General features: G+C 31.8%; 1 protein-coding gene across 5 annotated transcripts in view; it reads right to left on the bottom strand.

The window, feature by feature from the left end:
* Positions 1-23625, bottom strand: part of LOC108566546 (potassium voltage-gated channel subfamily H member 6-like) — a 124254-nt gene that overhangs the window by 83146 nt on the left and 17483 nt on the right. For all 5 annotated transcript variants that reach the window (XM_017926481.1, XM_017926477.1, XM_017926479.1 and 2 more), the window contains exon 2: positions 364-594. In XM_017926481.1, coding sequence (XP_017781970.1) covers positions 364-594 — 231 coding nt within the window. The remainder of the gene's footprint in view (positions 1-363; positions 595-23625) is intronic.

Here is a 23625-nt window from a genome sequence, read left to right on the forward strand (position 1 = left end):
GTGTTTTCACGTTTTGGTGTATTACAAGACAACCAATCGTGCTAATTATACTTTAACTAAAGCCAAATGATCAGAATTCAATTTGAATATATTTGTTTCTAATGCCGTTTTCTTGTAATTTGCTCTCAAAGATGAAAAAAACGTTTTTTGAGGTAAAATTTGTATTGTGTGTAAATTTCTTAGTTGTTAATAGTTACATACATATAGTAAGGACTAATTTTTATATTTTAAATGCTCAAAAACAGGTTAGTTGAATAAAAACCGGTATTATTTAAATATCTTAAAAAAAATGGTTTTAAGAAACCTAGTAATATACATTTCGAAAAATTTATAAACAAAGTTTTCAATAGTTTCTGAACTTACCATCTTTCCTGTAATATAAGATTTCGGCGTGCTTTTCGATGCCTTCGGTGAGGGCCTCGCGGAGTCCTGCGACCGATTGCTGGGACGTCAATGGGCCGCACAGGAACTCGCAGGAGGCAGGTCGTTGCATAACTTCCGCCCGTGAGTATCCTGTCAGACGGCAAAAGCCATCCGAGCAGTAGATTATGTGGCATTGTCCTTCGCGTGTGTTCGCCACCAAAAACGAACGATCTGAAAGCAAAAAAAACAATCAATTTTAACATCAGAAATAATACGTGATCAATCATTATATTATATAATATTATAATATTAATATGCATTATGTAACTACATACACGATTAGCTGTGTATTACGTAATTGAAGTAAATTAAATTACTTTTTGATGACAAGAAGTGAGTATAACTATACTTAAAATTAAATTAATTAACACAACTGGAGTTTTTGAAATTTCGTTTAGAATTACCTGTATACAAAGTATAAAAAGTACATAAAACGTTTCTAAATAAAAGAAAATATTTTGTTCACTATCCAATTGACTAAAATCTCATTATATATTAAGATACATGTTTCTTTTAAACGGTCATTTAGACACTAACGGTAGGAATAGGTTTAGTGTTAAACCCAATAAAAACAAAACTCAATCACTATATCGTGTCCAGGGATACCAACGGATTATAGCAGAAGAGCTCAAGACATTAATTTATAATTGCCACATTTTGGGAATCAAGCTTTTTGTACATAAATATTGAATGACATACAAACAAGCATGAAGTTGCGTCAGGTGTATTTAAGTATTACTATTAATCAATTAAGTGCGTGTTTTAACCATATAGTCTAGACATATTCGCAATTCGTTTCGTGGACGTCTCCTGCGTACACGATTCGACCTAAATTATATACCTCCATGCGTTTTACGACAGATGCACGTCGATATTTTATGCTTTTGTAATTTACATATCAATATATTTCTGTTGTTTCATAGAAAATCAACAGAAATAATAATAATAATAATAAGGTTATTCTAGAAACGTCGATTCTATTAAAAGATTTAAAGTAATATTGCCATTGTAAATTATCTCTCGTTAAAATCCAATGCCATCTTTCAGCGGATTCAATTAAACAGTAAATGAGTGCAATGCTTGGATGGAAAAGTTAAATTTATACAAGAAATTATCAAATATAGATTGTAATAAAGCCAATGGTGAAATCACTGTTCTATATTTATTTTCCATTCATGAAAAAAACGATCGTAATTCTGCATTCACTCCTGATACGAGTCATGAATTGCACATTATACATAAAATAATACACCAAACGGTGATAATTAAAGTATAATAAAACCTCGATACAAAAAAACTAATTACATTAAATCCAAAAGTACTTTATGCAATAAAGTAGGGCATAAAGACTTCGGCATATTTTCGTAATGCGTTCGTTAAAAGCTTGGTTTAAAGCATTTTAAAATTAGTAGGGTGTTAATTTTAACACATTGAGTTTTGGTTGCTGGGTCAACATTTCATCTATTCAACTTCAACATTGTTTTAAAGATTGAAAAATCATTACAAATGCCAATTACTGTAGTATATTGTGAATTTGTTTATTTTAATTTGGTATTATTCTACGTGTCAATGTAGCCAACATGAGGCATTATCTATTTGTTATTTAAAGTTTGCGTTACAATAATGGAATAACGCTATAATTATTAATATTTTAACTTATGGTATGTTTTATTCATAATCATTTTTTTTTAATTTATAGAAGATATTCAGAAGTTTATAAACGTCATTTTCAAGTAGATGTAAGACTTAAGAGAGCAGTTTCATACCAACATTATGTATTTAGCAATTGAAGTTGATTAACTTAGTAGTATTAATCAATTTACCGGTCAGAACAATTGAATGATGTTACACCTTTTTACGTGTGGCACCTTTTGTTCATGATGTTTTTTTTTCTAATTTTTGGTAAAAATTCAGAAGTAGATGAATTTTATTTCCAATTGGTTATCAGACTTGTAAAGGTATCTTGTTGCAGCAATTGAATAATGCTATATTATTTAAAGTCATCTTTAGTTGGTATTCTCATAATAAATTCATAAATTGATGAACTTTTGTTTTAAAGTGGATGTCAAACTTAGAAAGCAAGTTTCCTACCAACATCGAAAATTTGCAATATGAATTCACGGAGATTGAAAGAACTAATATAGTTATTTTAAGAAAACCGATTCCATTAAATGATTGAAATAGCATCGAAAATTATCTATCGTTAAAATCGAATTCTATTTTGCGGCGGATGCAATTAAAGAGTAAATGGGACGGGGACGTGGGTGGAAAACGACGGCGGCGGCCGACGACGATATGTGATGTGATGTTTTCAGCCGCATTGCCGTTGATTGTGTGACATGAATGTAGTGGCACTTATAGTGGCATAGAGCTCCGGAACATGTGGCTAGGTCACAGGAGGTTTTCCTCGCCTCAGCAATCAATGATACTACTAAAATCAATGGAGGCTTGTGCACTTTTACGCATTAACTATAGTTGTCGCATGGTGCGGCACTGAGCAGACGGCGGCAGAGGCGACGGCGATATCACGGGAGGAGGTTCCAAGTAATTAAGGAGACACCAACCGCACATGACTCCGCTACCGCCTCCGCCCTTTCCTCTCTATTTTATTTAATATTCGATGCGCTGCATTCACGCTGAAATCGCGTGTCCGAAACAATCCTGTTTATTTCATACGTCCATGTGGCTACGAGGTGACCGTCGCTGCCGCCGCCACCACCACCGTTCCTTCGATCCCTGCATATATTCTACATATACGTTCATTCTACGTGTGTTTCCATATGTGTAAGTGTGTAAATGAACGCGATAAGGTTTGTCATTTGTCACGCGGCCCGAACTAAAACTGAATCGATCTGACACAACACAACACACACACACACATTCTTAGGAACATTTCACGCTACACTGTGTTTGCGTTGGTACAATTGTCGTCGCATTGTCCCAGACTGCGGAAGAGAGTGGAGGCGCCGGGCTTCTTCGCCCAAAGTAAAAGCTTATATACGACAATTGCTAATACTTCATCCTTATAACATTTTTTTTCCTTATACATATATAGAACATGGTTTTCTATTTTTTAAGTTTTGATGGAAATCAAAATATTTTGTAGTGTTGGTTCAGGGGACATTCAATTCCTTGTTAATTAATTCTTCGTTATGTGAACTATTTTCCACTACGTCAATACCAACGTTAAAAAAATAAAGTATAAAACTTGCACACGCAACAACTGTAGACCATTCTAATGCACAGCTATATTAATTAAATTGTACTTAGACACATACATATACATATCAAAAGAATAATAGAAATCTTTTGTGAACGTGAAACAAACGGAAGTAAACATTTGAAATAATTCCGAGTGGTTCCGATCGTCTTGAGTTCAACCGATTCGTTCTAAAAATCACTAAAAAAAATCTTCTTCTCTTCAAACACATTGGCTAGAAAATAATACCAACTGTTTTATTGTCAAAATTGCCTTATTCTGTGTAGGTTTACGATTTATATACAATGGCAAATATACATTCTTTTACTTATTGTTTAATAATTACTTTATAATTTGATTAAAATTAATGTTCTTTAAATGTTTCCAAATTATTATTAAAAGATTACAGATAATTGTAAATTTGTTAAAGAAAATACAAATTACTTAATTAAAAGTCATCTCCAGATAATTGTGGATTCTAGATCCTTATAATAACTAGGATGTAAATTTGGATCCATATTCGGAATGAGTATCTTCTTCACAACGTAAACCAATGATAGTAAAACTCAACTACATTTAAAACAACATTAAACTAATTCATTAACTACTAATTAGAGTACTTACAATCATTTATTTAAGAGTAGTAAAATTTCTTGCAGTTTCTACCAGTTCTACTTACTTCCTTTATTTTATGACATCACTTCTTGACAGTTTTGTTTATAACATAACTACCAACTTAAAAGAGGAATTTAACTACTTGACTATATAGTGCAACTATTTTAAGTCCCACCATCTGTTTGTAATGTCTACCAACTTTAATAACAAATTAGACTGAAAAACATATCAGAAATAGGAATTTAAAATAACTTGAAATAAAATGATCATCCTTTAAAATTGTTATAATTCTTATAAAAAAATTAAATAAATATTTGTAAAGTAAAGGTGTTTAAACCTCTGCGCTCATAGTTTTAAATTAATGATTTCCTGGATGTTATAAATTACACTCGAAGCCCAATTACTAGAGACTTAATATATAAGCTCCAATAATGTGTGCCGGCTCTTCGATATAAATTGTGCACCTTCATTATGATGGTATTACACCAATTTTCTCGTACAACGAAGACTCTTCGATAATAACATAAACAACGAACAGCTGTTTCCACTATCTACCCATCATATACTTATCATATCTAGTTTAAAATGCTTAAATATCTAGTTTAAGAGTTAAAGATTACCATAAATTCTATTGGTAATAAATATGAACCGGTAATTTTACCATGTGTACCAACTTATAATAATTGGTATTACCATATTAAGTTTTGTTGGTAAACTAAGAATTTTATTCATGAAAGCTTCTTATATATTTGAGAAGCTATGTACAAAACAAGTAGTTTTTTTTGGATAATTAAGTTGGATAAAGTTCGAATATAATTGAAGCTATTTACTTCAGTTCTCGCAACCCTAAAGCGATTTCCCCTTAATTGCACCACCGCCTAATCCATTTCCGCTAACTTACATTCCTTATAATTCCCATCATCCATTAACGAAGTTCACCATAACGCGAAATTGATTTAGTTCATCAGTACATGGACCTTCCATATTCATAACATGATTTGTTTAAGGTAATGTGGGACAATTGATCTAAGGCATTTTAATTTAGTTACTTAGCTATGAACTTGATTTGAAGCAGAATTATATAATAATTATGTCAGAGAGTTTTGATATTATCGTGTGTCATATATAACAGCGTTTCTTAACCTTTTATCCGCGCCACCCTATTTATTTCTAGTTTTACTGCGACCCAATTGAGTATTTTCACTCACTTTGACAAAAGGTGACAGCTGTCATTTTGTGACAGTGCGATGACATATAAACCGACAGCTAAAATTGCATATATATTGTCTTTATAGTATTCATTGTAGTTAATTCTACTATACCAGTGGTCCCCAATCCCCGGTCCGTGGATCAAATGGAGGGCCGCACAAATCCCCAGATGGAACCGTCTCATGGTTTTCATTCATTTAGCGTTCTAGTAAGTTACTATTCCGACAGTGTAAATGGGGGGATAGGTGTACTGTCATATGTTTATTATAGTTGGTACTACTAACTGTCAGTTATGCCACATGTCAGATGCCGCATAATTTCATTGAACATATTATAGAAATACTAATAATATGAATCATTTCAGATTCTGGGAAGGATTAAATTATGTTATTAGTCGAAATCGATCGGCAGGTGGTGCATGTCACAGTGAAAATAACTAAATAATTATATTGAACGTTGAAATCTTGGTTCAAGCGAAGCAACATTGCGTTTCTCGTCATCTAATCAATATATCTTATATTATTGAAACGAGCCATGTATGTAGTGTGGGCATTAAGAACTCAATTATTCATATACACATATAGTTCGTATAGGCAATAATTTCCAACAATTCTCAGTAAAATTATATTAAAAGTGATGCACGTCAATTGTCAAATATAAACATAACTCTTCAAATACAAATAACAATGAAATTTATTGATAATCATGACAATTGTCTTGGATTTTGAACAAAGTTATAAATTCACTGTTTGCAATTAACATGAAATTTAAACCTGAAACTATTAAGTTACAAATATAATTACTTTTAAAATAAGTTATTTACAGTCAATAAACTTTATATTCTTAGGTAGGATTAAATTTGTAAGTTTAAATTGAATTTACATTTAATTAAAATTGAAAAGCTGTTTTACGTTTCACATCAATTCTACAGTTTTGTTATTCATTCCAATTCCTAGGTTCTCAATCAGACTTAAATAACTAGTTTAGGAGGCATTCGTGTGTAGTTTCTTACGATTAAACACACTGTTTTCTTGGAATCTAATTACTTCCTATAGAATAAATAACAATATAAGATATTTTAGTAAAACTGATCTGTTTCTATTGATAATTTCTGTTATTAATAAAATATTTTAATTATTGAACTAAAAAATATATAAAAATACTCAATTAGAACTATCGTGACATGAAATATAAATATAACTATAACTCTTATATAACTACAGCTGTCAGTTTTTGTTAGTGTCATCGAACATCATTAACAGTTGGTATGTTTCATGTCACGCACGGTGTGGATATAATTATTATTTTTTCTTAAACATGATCGTTAAATAAATTAATATTAGCTTTAATCTTTGTAAGTACAAAAGTAATATCTGATCTTGTTACGTGTATCGTAGGATGAAGAAAAAAATCACTTAATTTATTTATAGATTTTAGCTAATCTAAATATAATTTGCTTCGATCGGTAAGTCGTGAAGATTTCGCGTTTTGACAGCTGTCAATTATGCAAGTTGGATGGGCAGAGAGTTACGTGCCGATATGCCATCAAAGCAAATAGTTCAAAGTAGATTGATTTCGTATATATAAGGAGGTCATTGTTAGATGATAAATTAAGATCGCTTACTAATCCTTTGCATTACTATTAACGATTATATAATCACGTAATTCTTTATAAAACCTATATTAGTAGACACTTGACGTTTGACTGAACACTGACGAGAAGTTGTTTTCGTTAAAGGTAAACCACTTACTGGGATGAGATTCTTCAGGTAAACATCAAAAGTTTTGACGGCGTCTATCAACACCCAGATCATTTATTGTTCTATTAACTGTGAGGTGATGAAGAGTTAGAGATGAAACGGTTGATCAGAACAAGGAAAAAACATCATGATCATTACTATTTTTAATGCGTTTATAATTATTATAAAAAATAATGTTTGGGTTTAATAAAATTTGTAAATAAACTTGCGATATTTTTTAAGTGTGCTGGAATTTCGTCTGCATACATAATTTATGAAATGTTTGCGATATAAATCACGACTCGGCGTATTTTATACGTAATCAAATTAATGTTGAAAATATTGAATCATTTAAAAGTGAAAACTACCATAATGTGCAAATAAAAGAAGTATGAATGAGTCGAAGACAGTTTTTAGAATTACCTGTTGTTAACTTTAATATTTACATTTTAGATAAATTGACAGTAAGATGTCATTGACAGTTATTTTCATTGTACTCTATATTAACCAATTGCAGTAAGAAAATAAGGAACTAAATATGCTGACATATATGATTTACGTTGGTAATGATCATGATTATAGTGAATATAAAGTGACAGTCAGATGTCATTGACATTCGTTGTCATCCGATTCTATATTAACCTATTGTAGTAAGTAACTACAAGTAACATCTACTCTGAGGCACCTTACTTTATAATAAACAACAATTTGTCTATTTATGCAAAATAACAACATGAAAAAAAGAGTGACTGCTGAAATAATGTCAAGAAACACTAACCAAATTAAAGAGGTGGTAGAGGAAGCAGAAGATGGGACTAAATACATTATTTATGTTGGTATTGATCATGATTATAGTGAATCTAAACTCACAGTCAGATGTCACTGTTATAGAACTCCATAGTAACCAATTGTAGTAAGTAACCATAAGTAACATCTATTGTGAGACACCTTACTTCATAACATACAACAACTTGTATATTTAAGCAAAATAACAACATTAAAAAAAGTGACTGCTGAAATAATGTTAAGAAACACTAACCAAATTAAAGAGGTGGTAGGTAGAGGAAACAGAAGATGGGACTAAATACATTATTTATGTTGGTATAGATCATGACTATAGTGAATCTAAACTGACAGTCAGATGTCACTGTTATAGAACTCCATAGTAACCAATTGTAGTAAGTAACCATAAGTAACATCTATTGTGAGACACCTTACTTCATAAAATACAACAATTTGTCTATTGAAGCAAAATAACAACATTAAAAAAGAGACTGCTGAAATAATGTCAAGAAACACTAACCAAATTAAAGAGGTGATAGGTAGAGGAAGCAGAAGATGGGACTAAATACATTATTTATGTTGGTAGTGATGATGATTATAGTGAATCTAAACTGACAGTCAGATGTCACTGTTATAGAACTCCATAGTAACCAATTGTAGTAAGTAACCAGAAGTAACATCTAAAGTAAACTTCGTTTCGAATTTCAAATTCGCATGGATGTTTTATCTTATAGAGCGGTAAAATCGCGTGTGTTCGGGACAAGTTATGCCCATTGATCGACCGACAGGAATACAGTCTTCGAACGATATAATCTGCAAAGCAATATGATATGTAAGCCGTACTCATGCGATACTCTATTTTACGCAGCATTTCGATTTCAATCAGCCGCCGTTCCTGTGGAAGAACTATTCAAATAAGCACGTGACATCCGCACAGAAATAGGGACACCACCACCATTCAGGATCGACGACGTGACAAGGAATCCGAGTGGGCTGTCATCGCGTGTCCAACGATATATATATATGGATGTGGCATTTAAAATTTAGATCGAGTTTTTGTATACATTTCTTATAACATCGACAAACTATGAGTTTACATACGTCGAATTTGGAAATTCCATTATATTTCACATAAATTTAACAAAGACTATAGAATAATTACACTATTTCTAATTTCTCATGATAATAAGATAGATACAAAGAATAGTATATAAATGAAACATTCAGTAGCAGGTGTGATTCAGGTGTACCAACTTATATATTATTTAAGTTGGTACACCTCAAAGCTTAGACACCTGAAGCTTATGATTACTGCTATAAGTTGAATGCAGTGAATACTAACCTATTTACATTCTAATTAAATATTTATTGAACTTGACAACTGATAAGTATCACACTAATTATGATTTTGATTAATTTAATAGATATTTATTTTCTTTCTGGAAATAAGTAGTTCGTTCAGCGATTATGACTGTATACTAAGGAGCAGGAAAATAAAGAAAAATATTGATAAAATTATGAGAGAGTGAAATGAAATTGACTATTTTAACAAACGATGAAAATCATAATAAAAAGTAATTTATGTATAATTAAGAAGGCTTGGATTTGAATATCATGAATACTTTTCTAAAGGTTCAATCAGCCAAAAGAAATCTCCATTGAAGCATTCGTATATAAATTGTGATGGAACGAACAAAAGCTCCTACTACTACTTTTTTTTTCTTATTCCCAAAGGAACAACAAAGAAACTCAATAACAATAATATTAAATGATACACATAAAATTCACATTGTGATTGATAGTCTCAGATTCTAAGAACTAAGAACTATATATTATACTTTTTTTTTGTATGTATGTTGTTATTTTCTTTTTGTAGCAATACCAAAAGAAAATAACAACGTACCAGTATTATTATTTTTTCTTGCAACAGCTAACAGCTTTGTACCCAAACACGGAGCCTTCTTTGTCCAGAGTTTCAGTAATGATATGCACATTCATTACGTTAGTGTGTGACACATTATACGAAAATATAAGAATATAAAAGTCAAGATTAATAAAAAAGAAACTCAAATACAATAGTTTTTTTCGCTTTTCAATTGAGCAAATTGTATTTATTTATTATAATTGTATTACATTAATAATTATAATGATAAGAGAATCGCGCACATACAAATTAATAATATGCTTTCGTTTGGAAGCTAGGAATCAATAATGTCCATGTGCGAATTTAATTGTATTCACAGAACCATGGAAACCTGGCATAATGTAAACCTTCTTATATTGACAATTCTTGCTGGTTATAATTCGAGAAAAAAATATTAATTACATCGCTACAGCTATTACGTGTTTGCTTAGAATCAATTGCTTTCGTAGAAGTAAACATACATTTACTCTATAAATCGAAACGAAGACGAAACATTATTTTTTATAATCATCTTGATTTTATTAAAAAAAAAGGACGTGGATGCGTCGGGTAAATAAATAATTAATAAATTACACAAATTGAATTGTAATTACTGTAAATGAAAATTATACTTCGAACAATCCGTATTCGTATTTACTATAGTCCGGTTTTAAAATTTCAAAATAAACCAAATTTTAGTTGAGCAAAATAAAAATAAATTTCGAAAAAAGGAATACATAATTTTTATTGTACATTATCTTTTTTTCAGTCAATTCTCTTATTGTGCGGTTTATTTCTAATAATAATAATAATTTATTGGCCAAACATCAATACATAAGAAAAAGAAAAAGTACATTCTAAACATATAAATAAATAAAATCTAACATAAAATAAAAATAAAAAAAAATATATTAATAGGCTAACCAAAGGGCTAACGACCGAGGTCTTTTCGCCCGGGAACATAAATTTAACTATAGAATAATACAATATTGTAATAATAATAATAATATGCAAATGAAGAACAGAAGAATGAGGGAAAAAAAAGCAGGGGAGTAGGAACAAGTGTGTATCAATCGAGGGACATTAGGTATTGGAATAGGGATAATGTGGGATATTTAAATTTCGGAAGGATATTTGGATTTCGAGGGAAACAGAATTTAGAGAGGGAGGCTATGTTGGACTGTTTGAAATTTAAATTTCAAGGAGAAGGACAGGTATCGGTCGAGGAGAGGAACTATTTTAGTTTTGGAGTAAAGAAGATCATTAGGAGGATTGTGTAGAGGATTATTAGGATGTCGTATTTTGGTGAGGATATGAAGGGCGGAACGTTCGGATACGGACAGGTTTTTTAGGATAGGATTCCGGCATTGGGAAAGTAGTGGGAAACCGTAGTCAAGGATAGAACGGCATATTGTTTTGGATTTGAGTTGTTTGGAATGGGCATTGAAATTGAGTTTAGGATCAAGAAGGTTAAGAATAGAGGATTGAAGGGAAGAGGCGTGGTAAATCAATGTAATATCATCAGCGTATTGGAGGACATAGAGGGAACGATTATTTAGGTGGTTTTTGATGATGCTGATGAGGTAAGGTAAGGTAAGGTGGGAGATTTAGAAGGAAATGTTTATAAAGAAGACCCCGATGCCAGACAGAATCGAACGCCTTGGACACGTCAATGAACAAAGCGCTCGAGTGGCCGCCCTCGAGATGAAAGGTCTGGAAGTTGGAAGCGAGGATAGTAAGGGGAAGGATAGTGGACTTTTCAGCTCGGAAACCGAACTGGTAGGCTAATGGAATGGAATTATCTAGGTGGGAGAGGATTTTGTTTTTAATAAGGGATTCGAAGGATTTGCCAATTTGGGAAGAGTGTTATTGGACGGTAACCGGAAGGGAGAGAAAGGTCACTATCACTTTTGGGGATACAAACAATTATACCGGACTTCCACTCGCAAGGGATATATTGACGGACGAGACAGAAGTTAAAGATTTTAACTATAAAAGAGTGAACAGCTGGATCAAGGAATTTTAAAATTTTCCTAGTAACAATGTTATAACCAGGGGCAGAGTTCTTAGAAGATGACAGGGGGACGAGAAATTCGTGGTCTTCTATAAGGGACTCAGGACGGACATCAAAGTTATTGGAAAAAAGATTGGTACCAATCATTAATATGGACAAGATTATTATGGTCAAATGTAGAGTCCTCGTCAAAATCAAATTGTTTTTTAAAATGTTGCGCAAAGACATTGCAAATGCTGTCATCGTCTGAGTGAGTAATGTTTGTATTGGGGTCAGTTATTTGATGTAAGGACTGGTTATTTTTGTATTTAGAAAGTTTTTTTATTTGACCCCAATACTTTTTACCCCTCGACTCTTCGATTATTTGCTTGCTCAATAACCACTTTTCTTGTTTAAATTCGCGAACTAATTTTTGAATGGATTTATTTAGTTCATTGAAAATGGTTTTTAAATTTCGGTCCTCAGTTTGTTTTATTTGTCTATAGAGTTGTCGTTTCTTTTTTAATAATGGAAGGATGAAGGGTGGAAGGGATATAATTTAATTTATTGATTAGTCCCGTATAAAAAAACAGTCCGGGATCTTGGTGGAACATAATAGGAAGATATATGTAAAAACGTGAAAAATATAGAACACATTTTGAAGTGTTAAAAATATGCCTATAATTATATAACAAATCCATTTGAAACTACGTTTTTAATTTTCAATCTACAGGATTTTATGAATGAATTTCTATTATAATAGTTTAAATAAGCAATCGCTTGGGTTAATATCACTTGGAAAGTATTGTTTTGAACTATTCAGTTTTTGAACATGTCTTTTTAGGAACAAATATGTATTCTAGTGGATGCTGTACAAAAAAAATACTAACTAGATATAGAGAAATTCAACATAATTTCCACTATTTTCTAATTCGTGATGCTCAAAATGTCCTTGTAACAGATAGAGTTCATTAATTTCGAAGCGTAATTAATTAATTTCAATAATTAAGCGAGAGAGAAGAAAATCTTCTTTTAAGCATATCTTAAATTAAACAATTACAATTTTCCTCAGTGGTCAATCCACTTTCATCCTTTCTTTAGTTTTCCATATTAAGTCTAATAAATTGCTGTGTCCAACCACTATATTATTAATTATTGTTATATACATATATGAGTACTATATGTACTCTGTATCTATGTAAGTACAGTCTTTAGGAAAGTTTCCACGACAATCAAGCAGCCTATTTGCACTTGCAAACATCTACAATAAAACCCTTTTGGAGAAACTCTTGGGTTTCTCACACTTAAAACGGAGGTTTGTTACAAGTTGGGCAGTTAACTATAAAAACTATGCCACCCACAATTAATCACCCCAAACAATTGTAAGATTTATCACTATTTGAACATATAAGACGACACTTACGTTATTTTAAGCTAGTCCTAGTTAGTCGGAGACTCATGTGAGTCTTAGGAAGAACCTAGTTCTAGTTTGACTCTACTCTTGACCAGCAACCTATGCTTGTAGCTAGACTACGACACTAAAGCGCTAAGTGTTAAATAAATACTATTAAGTACACTGACTTTAATCTAGACTCTTCCATAAAACCCAATAGGACTCCACATCGACAATACTACAAATTATTCCACGGTGTCCAGAGATATTCCATCCCGCAAAACCGAGTAAATCCCCGTCGGTCGATCGTTAAATAGAACACTTCCAACAACTTTCTTTTATACATGAGATAATTACGTAACAACAATAATAAAAGTACACGAAATTCAAATATGATAAGATATGAAAATGCATCCATAGTCGGACCGTCACATATGTATTTATATTTAAATTACATGTTGTGGACTTATTATTAATGATATATCAGAGGCGGCTCCGAAATGTTACATAAATCAACTGATATAATTAAATACATCTGCACTTGTGGTCTACGAAAGACCTTTGCGTCTTGAATTATATGCATTGTCTAAATTCTAACTGTGCATATTATTCAACACGTGCTTAATGTAATACACTTGTTTTCATCTAAACATATAGAAATTTAAAAAAAAAACAATTTATGACAAACATTATACTATAAATGCAACAAATGCACAACAAATGCTTATTTTTCACTTATGTAGAAACTAACCTAGCTCACTGTAAATAGAAGTTCATTTTACGCCGTTTCGATTTGCGTAAAACACATGAAACTGTATTATCAAAATAAAATGTTTTTTTCTTAAACTGTTGCTGTAAAGATTATCATTTAATGTGTATATTCAGAAACAAATTTACATACTACCAACTTATAAATACGAAATAACTAACTGACGTGTTTATTGAAAAATTGGACTAATATATACACAATTTTACCAACCACCATCTGACGTTTGTATCAAAACAGAGGACTGAAACACAAAAACGATATTCAAATCGTAAAAGCGATAAAAAGTCGACTAACAACCGCACTAAGCTAAGTCACTGGTAATTTGCAGTTGGTATTCATCGAGGCACATGACATTTGTCAAATAACATTTGTCAGAAACAAAACATGAAAATATCCTTAAAAAGAAAGCAAAAACGTAATAAAAATGCAAGTGTACCAAAATTCAATAAATAAAATCACTTAATCAATTACTTATACTTCAAAGCATATATTAAAGATAGCGGCAATTATCATATAATAATAATATATTTCATAAATGTACAAAAAATTAGTATTGTTGTGAATGAAAATGTTTTTTTTAACTGTTGCTGTAAAGATTATCATTTAATTTATATTGATATTTTGAGAAACAAATTTACATACTACCAACTTATAAATACGAAATAACTAACTGACGTGTTGAGTGAAAAATTAGACTAATATATAATTTACGTTTAAACATTCTTGAAATGTTCGTTAAAGAATTCCATTTCCTTTGCCTGTCAAAAACTATGAACAAGAGTGAACGAGTGCAGATTACACGAAAATACAGCGACAAATAAACCAAAGCCGCAATCGATAATTCGCATTATCAGTGTAGCAGAACTCCGTGAAAAAATAATATTGTAAAAAAGAACAACTTTTGAGGGTGATTTTGTGTAATAAGAGAGGGGTCGATTCAATGCGTGCAGACTCAATTAAAATGTAATCAACATTAAAGTTCATTTTTTGACTTTTTCGTGATGGAAGTGGGTGGTTACGTTATGATTCTCGTGCGATGAAGGGGGACACAGTTAATTACGGTGGATTCGCATCGCAAATTACATCACATTACTATTCTATTTCGTTTGCGTTTTTTTTCTTTTTATTATTTATTTTCGTTTAGTTTGTTTGTAGATGTTGCCATTATTTTTTTTTTCCGTTGTCAACCAATTTTGTGTTGCAACATCGCCGATCATAATCGGGCTGGGCTACCAACCGAGGAAAAAGAAATAAATATGTATTTTGTTTAGGGGGAATTTAATACGTACATGCAAACACATATACTCAAATTTAGCTTAGTCTCCCCATTTTTTTTTGATAGGTGGTTGTTTAGTCCACTCAATCTGGGTCACAAAATGATTAGGCTCGCGCCCTTCGACCATCGTCGCCACCCACCAACACCCCCTACTCTTTCTGGGTTTAATGCGTTCGTATATATTCCAAGAATACAACGGTCACATACGAATTTGCCATATAGGAGCGGAGGCCGAGGAAGGCGTGCGAAAGCAGACGCAATAAAATTTAATAATTCAAGACGGGGGGTCGAAAAGCGACTCTCTGCCACCCCTGTTCATTCCACGTATGAGAGTGAGGGGGTGCATGAGTTTTAGCGGCGGATTGAAAAATGTCTAATTCATGGTGCCCACTAAAACCATGAAAACGCCCCGACCCTCCAAACCATGGCGTGGCTTTAGGGAAATCAACGATCCTCACCAGTCCGTTTACTATCAATTCCCTTCATACATCCCATCAAAACTTTTTTTTTACGGTACCCCTATGTAATGGAAACTTCGCACGAACGAAGTTGAATGTATGCTAGGTTGTAGTAATTACAGCCGGAATGCCAACCAAATGGATCATTCATATCAAACCTGACGAAAATAGTTTCTTCTTTTAAACCTCCACGCCCTTAACTTAGCTTTGCAAGCACAATTTTACCAACTACCCTGTGATGTGTATATCACAACAGAGGGCCGAAACACAAAAACGATAATCAAATCGTGAAAACGACAAAAAGTTTATTTTTCTATTACGACTAACAACCGCACTAAGCTAAGTCACTAGCAATTTGCAGTTGGTATTCATCGAGTCTTTGTTTTCAGATAACTTCTATAATATCATTTTTATGAGGTTTGTCAACTTGCAATTCATCTATACCGGCATATGAACTATCTAGTTACTATAATTTTCGCAAGTTGTGCATATGCTGTATGAATGCTCTAAGTTGTTTCAACATCAAGAAAATGTGTAAAAAAACATAAATATCTTTAAATCAAAATATACTATTTTTGTATATTTAAAGATTGAATGAAAGTGTGTGTCCAAGTAGAATTTCATTTGGTCAATCGATTGCGGACACTGCCTACTTACTACTCCTTTCGCTGCTACACACACGGATAATGCGAATTATCGATCCGGCATGTTCACTTCGTTCCTATCCTTCCCCCTTTTATTTTCATTCTTCTATTCTTTCTATTCACACGACCCTCAATTGTGCACGGCTACATATACAAATTTACTCCTTCCGTCCGGCGATTCTCGTTATTATATTAAAGTGCTGCAAATATCCTCTTTTCGACAGTCCAATTATTGCGCGGTGAGTAACGACCTGAACGACACCGTTTCGACTATTATGATACAGGTTCAGGACGAATCCAGCCGGTCTCTAATTGTCATATCCTTTGTACAGATTTCCATAGGAAATGCGCCCAGGCGCTCAAACTCGCTGAAGGAAGCCGAAATTGCATGCAAATCCAGCCACTTACATCTCAAATTACATCCTTCCATAAATCTCTTCATCCAATCCTCGCGGACAATACAGGATTAACTCGGCTTCTTGACTTGATCAAAACCACAAATCAAATCAAATTTGTACATAAATCTCAACACATAAAATTTTCTTAACAATTTTTACATTATTGATAAATATGCTACTTAGGATAAATATATGTGACATGTGCACTAATTATAATTTCTAAACACATGCAAAATAACATAAAATATATTTGTAACTTGTCTACTTTCTTAAGTAATTCAACGAACATGTAGACAAGTCTTAAATAACTAATAACATAGTCAAGAACTAGGTATATTAGCCCAAAAACATATCCGAAACGCTTGAATATACAAAAATGAATATATCTTGATGATGCGGCATCATTTTATGGTTATTTGACGTTGTTTGAAAATTCAGTGATTAATCAACAATAACATTAACCAGTTATCTGTGATTGACGAGTATATTCGTCATGGATAAATGGCAATATTTTGTGTTATGACGAGTATACTCGTCATTTATAAAAAGTGCTCATCATTGATTAATTAAATTGCAATTTATAAATTACCGGTATTTTAAAATTTTCACATTGGCCGGTAATACCGGTTTAACGTTTACCGGTAATGGAACCCCTAAGTAACGTGTAATTATATATGTCGAGGACAATAGAAATATAAAAACACAAAAATCTATTTATATTGACTACACGTGTCAAGAATACCCACATTCTTGGCTAATTGGGGAAGCCTCTAATCGGGTGTATGCGGCGGAAACAAGAGCAGCAAAACAAGTGAACTGAATTGCTGGGCTTAGATCACCAGTGCTTGGCTGGTGAGACTATGCTTTATTGTTTGTTGGCAAAATGCGAAGATTTGTCCCTCTCGTCCCACCATTTAACGTATGTAACAATGAACAAATATTATACCATTTCAAACACCATTTACTTATACAGGTGTGCCATGACAGCATTTATTCTTGTGAGGTGTGCCGTGATGTGAAAAGGTTGGAAACTACTGCTCCAGGGTGTTGTATAATAATACAGAAGATTCTTATTTGATAAGCATCATAAATTCATAAACCCATACAAGTATAATATTCCATTCACTTTTAGCCTGTTAAGCAATTTTCTGTTCGGACGCCCCCATTATAAAATATTTCTCTTCTGATACTTGATCATTTCCATTCAATGGAGCATTTCAATTAATAACATTTTTACTTCATACAGTCTTTGAAACCGGTCTAATGGAGGTCTTTAAATATAAAATATAAAGTGCAGCGACCAACTTGTGATCAACTTTGAATCCGCACTAATCGAATCAGCGCTATGCGAAGTATTGTTGCAAAAGTTTCTCATCACAATTGCATTATCATAAGAATTCTTTAAACATGTTTACGAGAAAGTATTTATAAAGTACACTACATAGTTTAATACTAAAAGCATTTGTAAGTACATAATATATACATTTGTACATTGAATATCTATTTTCTTATGAATTTAAAATTCCCCTCCACTCAACCGCATAGTACACAGTGTTTATTCATACCGCAATTTGCATGCGTGCGCGTATAAAATAATCGATATCACTTCATGTTGCGAGAAATTTCAAAAATAAATATACGCACATGCATACCACAACAAACACAATGCGAATTTGGTATTCAAATTTAAAAAAAAAATTGAAATGGGAGCGACGTCCTCCAAACGCTCTCCCTTATTATAATTTTTAATTGCGTGCAACATATGATAAAAATAAATAAAAACATACATAACTTATTTAAAAAAAAATAGTAATTGTGTCAATCTAGATGATCATTTATTCAAATTCGAGTAAGTGATTTTTTTTTCTTGTTATGCTCCATTCTTCACTACTGCACATAGTGACATTGACATATGTTAAAGTAGAAATTAGTTTATTATTCATGGGGCGGTAATTTGCATAATTACATTCTTTAATGATTCATTAGAGTGAAGGGAAATAAAGCTGCGGTCGGATGTATAAAGCAAGTAATATTCTTGATATCGCAAATATTGTATTACGTTTTATTGTTAATTATTTCAATTGTTTATATGATACGTAATGACTAAGAAAAATAAAACATCTAATTCATATTGTACTGTTTGCGAAATTTATTAGATTTGTTTAAAGTACAATCGATTCCGTTTAATTGGGACAACGGTTAATCGGGACAATCTTTAATGTACTAGTCCCGATGTGTCCCGATCGGTAACAACTTAGAGTAGTTACCCACTAATATTTAGTTGATTACTAAATAAATAATTTATAAAACTAGGACATTGGTGTAACTGTAACATAAAACAATAAATGTCATTGGTATTATTATAATTACAACAATTTGATTTGTTCTGCTTAATGAAAATTGTATCTATTCAACCTTCATTAATTCCAAATTTTAACATTTGCTTGAACAATTAATCCATTCATCCATATCATGCAATTCCGTCCTGTATCTTTCACCCTTTCATAAATACATTTACCTCTCTAAAATAATACAATGAAAACCAATTATTAAGAAGCGACAATAATGAAAATCTTTCGACAAATATATTAACCAACGCTAAAATCTTTGATTAATTAATTTTCATTCATTAATTTTTCATTCTATATAAATTCAGAAACGATATGTTACATTAAAGAAACTTCATGTTAAGTTCTTAGATTAAGTGTATAGAGTATGTAATAGGATTTTTATCTCGTGCACGAGTTTGCTTATATCCAATTTTGGTTGAATTGCAGCCTCAAATTAAGCGTTATTTATTCAAGAACCGCAAAGTATATTGTACCTCATTTAACGCAGTGATGAGTTCAAAGGGGTGAACATGGTACTATGCTATTGATGTCATGTAGTTAGTGGTGTGTAAAACGAGTTTCATGACCTCCCCTTTATTATATATCACCGGTCCGATGATTTAAGGTTATATAACCATACGTAGCGATAGTCCATCATCGTCATTCCATTAATTAAATGTCATTGTCGCTGTCATTTCAGCAACTTTCTAATTAATGTATTAACCTATCATATAATGACTTAATAAAATTTTTGTAGCATTCGTCAAACAAGTAATCACAATTGCAAAAATATATATATAAAATAATTAGCTAAAAATGAGTGAGTTAACTTTGTTTAAAATGTAACTTTAAGTTGGTAAATACAACACAGTGGTGACTCCTATATTTGTCGTATCGTAAGTGTTAAATCTCTTTAATATTGTGTATTTCTTCCTGATTATCTTGCTGTTATCTAAACTCCAACTTTAGCTTACAACTTGCAAGTAAAAATCTGGGTATAACGAGCTAAACATAATCTAAAATCTACAGCGCGATTATACATGAATTATGTCATTTTAAATGACAGTTGATTATATCTGACACTGATGACGTTAATTTGATTTATTGTTTTTTTGTTGTCAAATACAGTCCCGTCCAACATATCCCAATTGCTACGTACATTTCACCAGTTTCTTGTTTTGACAGGTGACAGTTGTCATTTCACGTCCCATTATACATTTAAAGAGAATAGTTTTAAGTAACGTAGAGTAAGGACGGCCTAGTTCTAAGTATCGTTGTGTGAGGACTGATGTAAGAAGATAAGTAGTAAATCAGTAATACTGAATTTAGTTTGTTATGAACTTTGGGCAGATGTTTCAAGAAAATTCAAAGACAAAACTTTTATGTAACAATATATATTTAATTATGTTTGCACCAAAACTTTTCTCCGTATTTCATGCAACTTAAAGATTTCATACTCAGGTTTTTTGGTATAAAACTTTTCACGCTCATTTTTTTTAAGTTTTAAAGTTGATGCCGTCAAGGAAATTTTCCAATCCTAACAAATTTATTTCTGAAACTGGATGAAATATAAGCGTTTATTTATTTATTTTTTTTTCTACAAAAAGAATCAGCGCGTAAATGCAACGTATCAATCAATCAATTATAAACATGCAATCGAATTACACAGATTCATATGATAACGCTGTAACATTTGTAACCGCGTTATCCTCATCCTCATATTGAAAATGTCAAAAGGGACGAGAGGATGAATGGGAATGAAGTTGAATTATTCAACTTCGAACGCGTAATCCGTTTAGCTATCGTTTAAATGGATTAGAATAGTGCGAGTTGGATAACGCGAAATTGAATCAAGAAGAGTTCATTAGATAAACGTCATATGATGCGATTGCTGCCCACTACGTTTCTCGTCACAGTTCAGCTTCCTCCTTTTAAATCAGTTAAACGAAAATACAAATGACGATAATGGAATTGTCTCATTGTCTGTAATATAATTAAATATTTCCGCGACCATCGTTGAGATTCCGGAATTAATTAAACTTCCCGAAGACATTCAGAAAAATGAGATCACTGAAACGAAAGAAAAACAAAAGTAATTTAAACTTAATATTAATATTTTGTTACTTTTTTTTACATCGATAACAGTCAGCTTACGTAAAATAAGACCTCGTTTAACGCTGATTTGCTATAACGCGTTTTGCTGGATACCTTAAAAATGCTCAAAATTTACTCGGATTCAAATTAACGCTGCATTTCATTGATTTGTATATAATACGATTATTCCCGAACACGCAGCGCTGTGCTTTACTGTAGGTTTCTGCTTAGCGCCTTACCAACGACGATCTTCAAGAACTTGCCAGATCAAAGAATCGAAGAACACGGAAATAGTGATTATAAAGACTATGAACCAATAGAACTTGCAATCGATATTCTTAGAAAATGTTTAGAAACGATAACCCAAATTGTTGATCAAATTGTAGCTATTTCCCTATTTGCTCTGTGTTAAAATGACCTCTTATAACGCTGTTTCATTTAGGAATGCATCTATAGCACTAAACGAGGTCTTACAGTACTAAATTTTGTGCTTTTTTATCTTACGGGAGTAAAAGTGTAACTCATAAAAAATATGAGAATTATCTGTTGAGTGAATATATTGGGAGGTAGTAGATCACAATGTTCCTCGACCTCTGACTATACGGAGTTACAATTAACACTAAACGCTTAACTAGAACACATTTATAAATCAGGATCATTTAACATTTTTGGCAGAAACTTCTTAATTTTTACTTCATTTTCTCTATTGTCCATTACTAACAAACTTTTCTAAATATTCCACTGCAAAACCCTCATTTTTTGCATTCAAAAATTCTCTTCATCTGGATAACTTTATTTCTATTTTTTTGATGTAATTTTCTTCTCCAAATACAACTTCTGGCCTTATTTCGTGTTAAACGCATTTCTTAGTCACTTCTCTCTAAAAAAAAAAACTATCAATGATATCAATTGCGTTTTAAATTGTGTGTTAAATTATTTTATTACATCCTGATCCAATAGTTGAAATTGCGGACTTCTTCAGAGGTAAAGTTAACCCGCATTGCATAAATTTGTAAACTTCTTTTTTTTAGTATCTTTCAGTAAATTATGTTTAAACATATATTTTTTCTTTGCTCATTTTTTCATTTGTTTTGTTTATTTCCAAAATTCACTTCTATTTTCATTCTGAATTACACAAATTTCTTACTTTTATAGCAATTCTCTGTAAATTATATAGAAACATATAATCATATTTTTTTGTCTAAAATTCAAAACTGAAAAATACTTTCAACTTAACCTTGAACAGTACTAATTTTGGACAATTTTTCTTGACTATTACCCGAATTAAGGTATATTTGTTTAGTACATGAAAAGCTTCACTTTCAATTATCTTTATTTATATACTTTTGTTAAATGTCATCAAATACTTAATGATATTTCCTATTTTTTTAATATTAATTTAACTAAATTATTAATACCTAATTATTTATATAAATAAATCGACATCCACCGAAGATTTATCAAGCATCATCTTCTCTACTTTTTTATTTTCCAAATTCATTTGTTCGAGCACAGAGTTAAACTTCGTATAAAGTGTACGTGTTTGTGTGCATTTCAGATGAGATCTTTCGAGGATGTTTAGGGCGGAGTGTGCACGAGAGCGGCAGAACAAAAAAAAGAGTAGAAGGATTGAGCTTGATATATTATTCTCTCCCATTCTAAAGACCATTTCATTTAGATAGTGACAGGGCGAGTTTCACGCAGAGGAGACGGGATATAGTGCATCTAGAATATTCATAGTACTTAATGGAAGAGGTCCGTACGGAAACCGTACTTCGTGTGTTCCTCTGTATAATATTCAAATATATAAATATATTCTTTTAACCTCGAAACGCACGACTTTCCTTTTTCGTAAGACGAAATATATAATAACCTGTCATCGTCTCAAACTTCTTACCTAAACCAGTGGAAATATTGAATACAGCAATACCTTACATAGTGCGTATTTTGAAAGTGATTCCGCCAATAACCCGAAATCGGACTAATCGAGGAACTAAATACATAAATAGTAGTAGTCCATTAAAAAAATTACATTATCAGTCGAGCATTTATGAAATTAGAGGTACAAAAGGTTGGAAACCGCTGATTTATGCAAACATGAAACACTAATTATTTATCATGTTAAGTCTTCTAACCTTGACTTCCAATGATTACTATCTGTTTCCAATTAAACTTAAGAGTTTAAAATCAATAAATTTCTTTCAATTTTCATTAGAAATAAACAATTACCTCTATTTTCTTCTCATTATATCATATCATAGTATATTACAAAACAAAGCTTTAAACAGTAATTTCAGATTGCAACATCCATTTCATATCGATGCGCTCGTGATAAATGTACAGGCTGAAATAATTGATGCATTTGTTGGTTTAAATAGTCAAGGTATTGTGCACGAAGA

This window comes from Nicrophorus vespilloides, unplaced genomic scaffold, assembly GCF_001412225.1.
Source record: "Nicrophorus vespilloides isolate i.1.1-1 unplaced genomic scaffold, Nicve_v1.0, whole genome shotgun sequence".
Lineage (NCBI taxonomy): Eukaryota > Metazoa > Arthropoda > Insecta > Coleoptera > Silphidae > Nicrophorus > Nicrophorus vespilloides.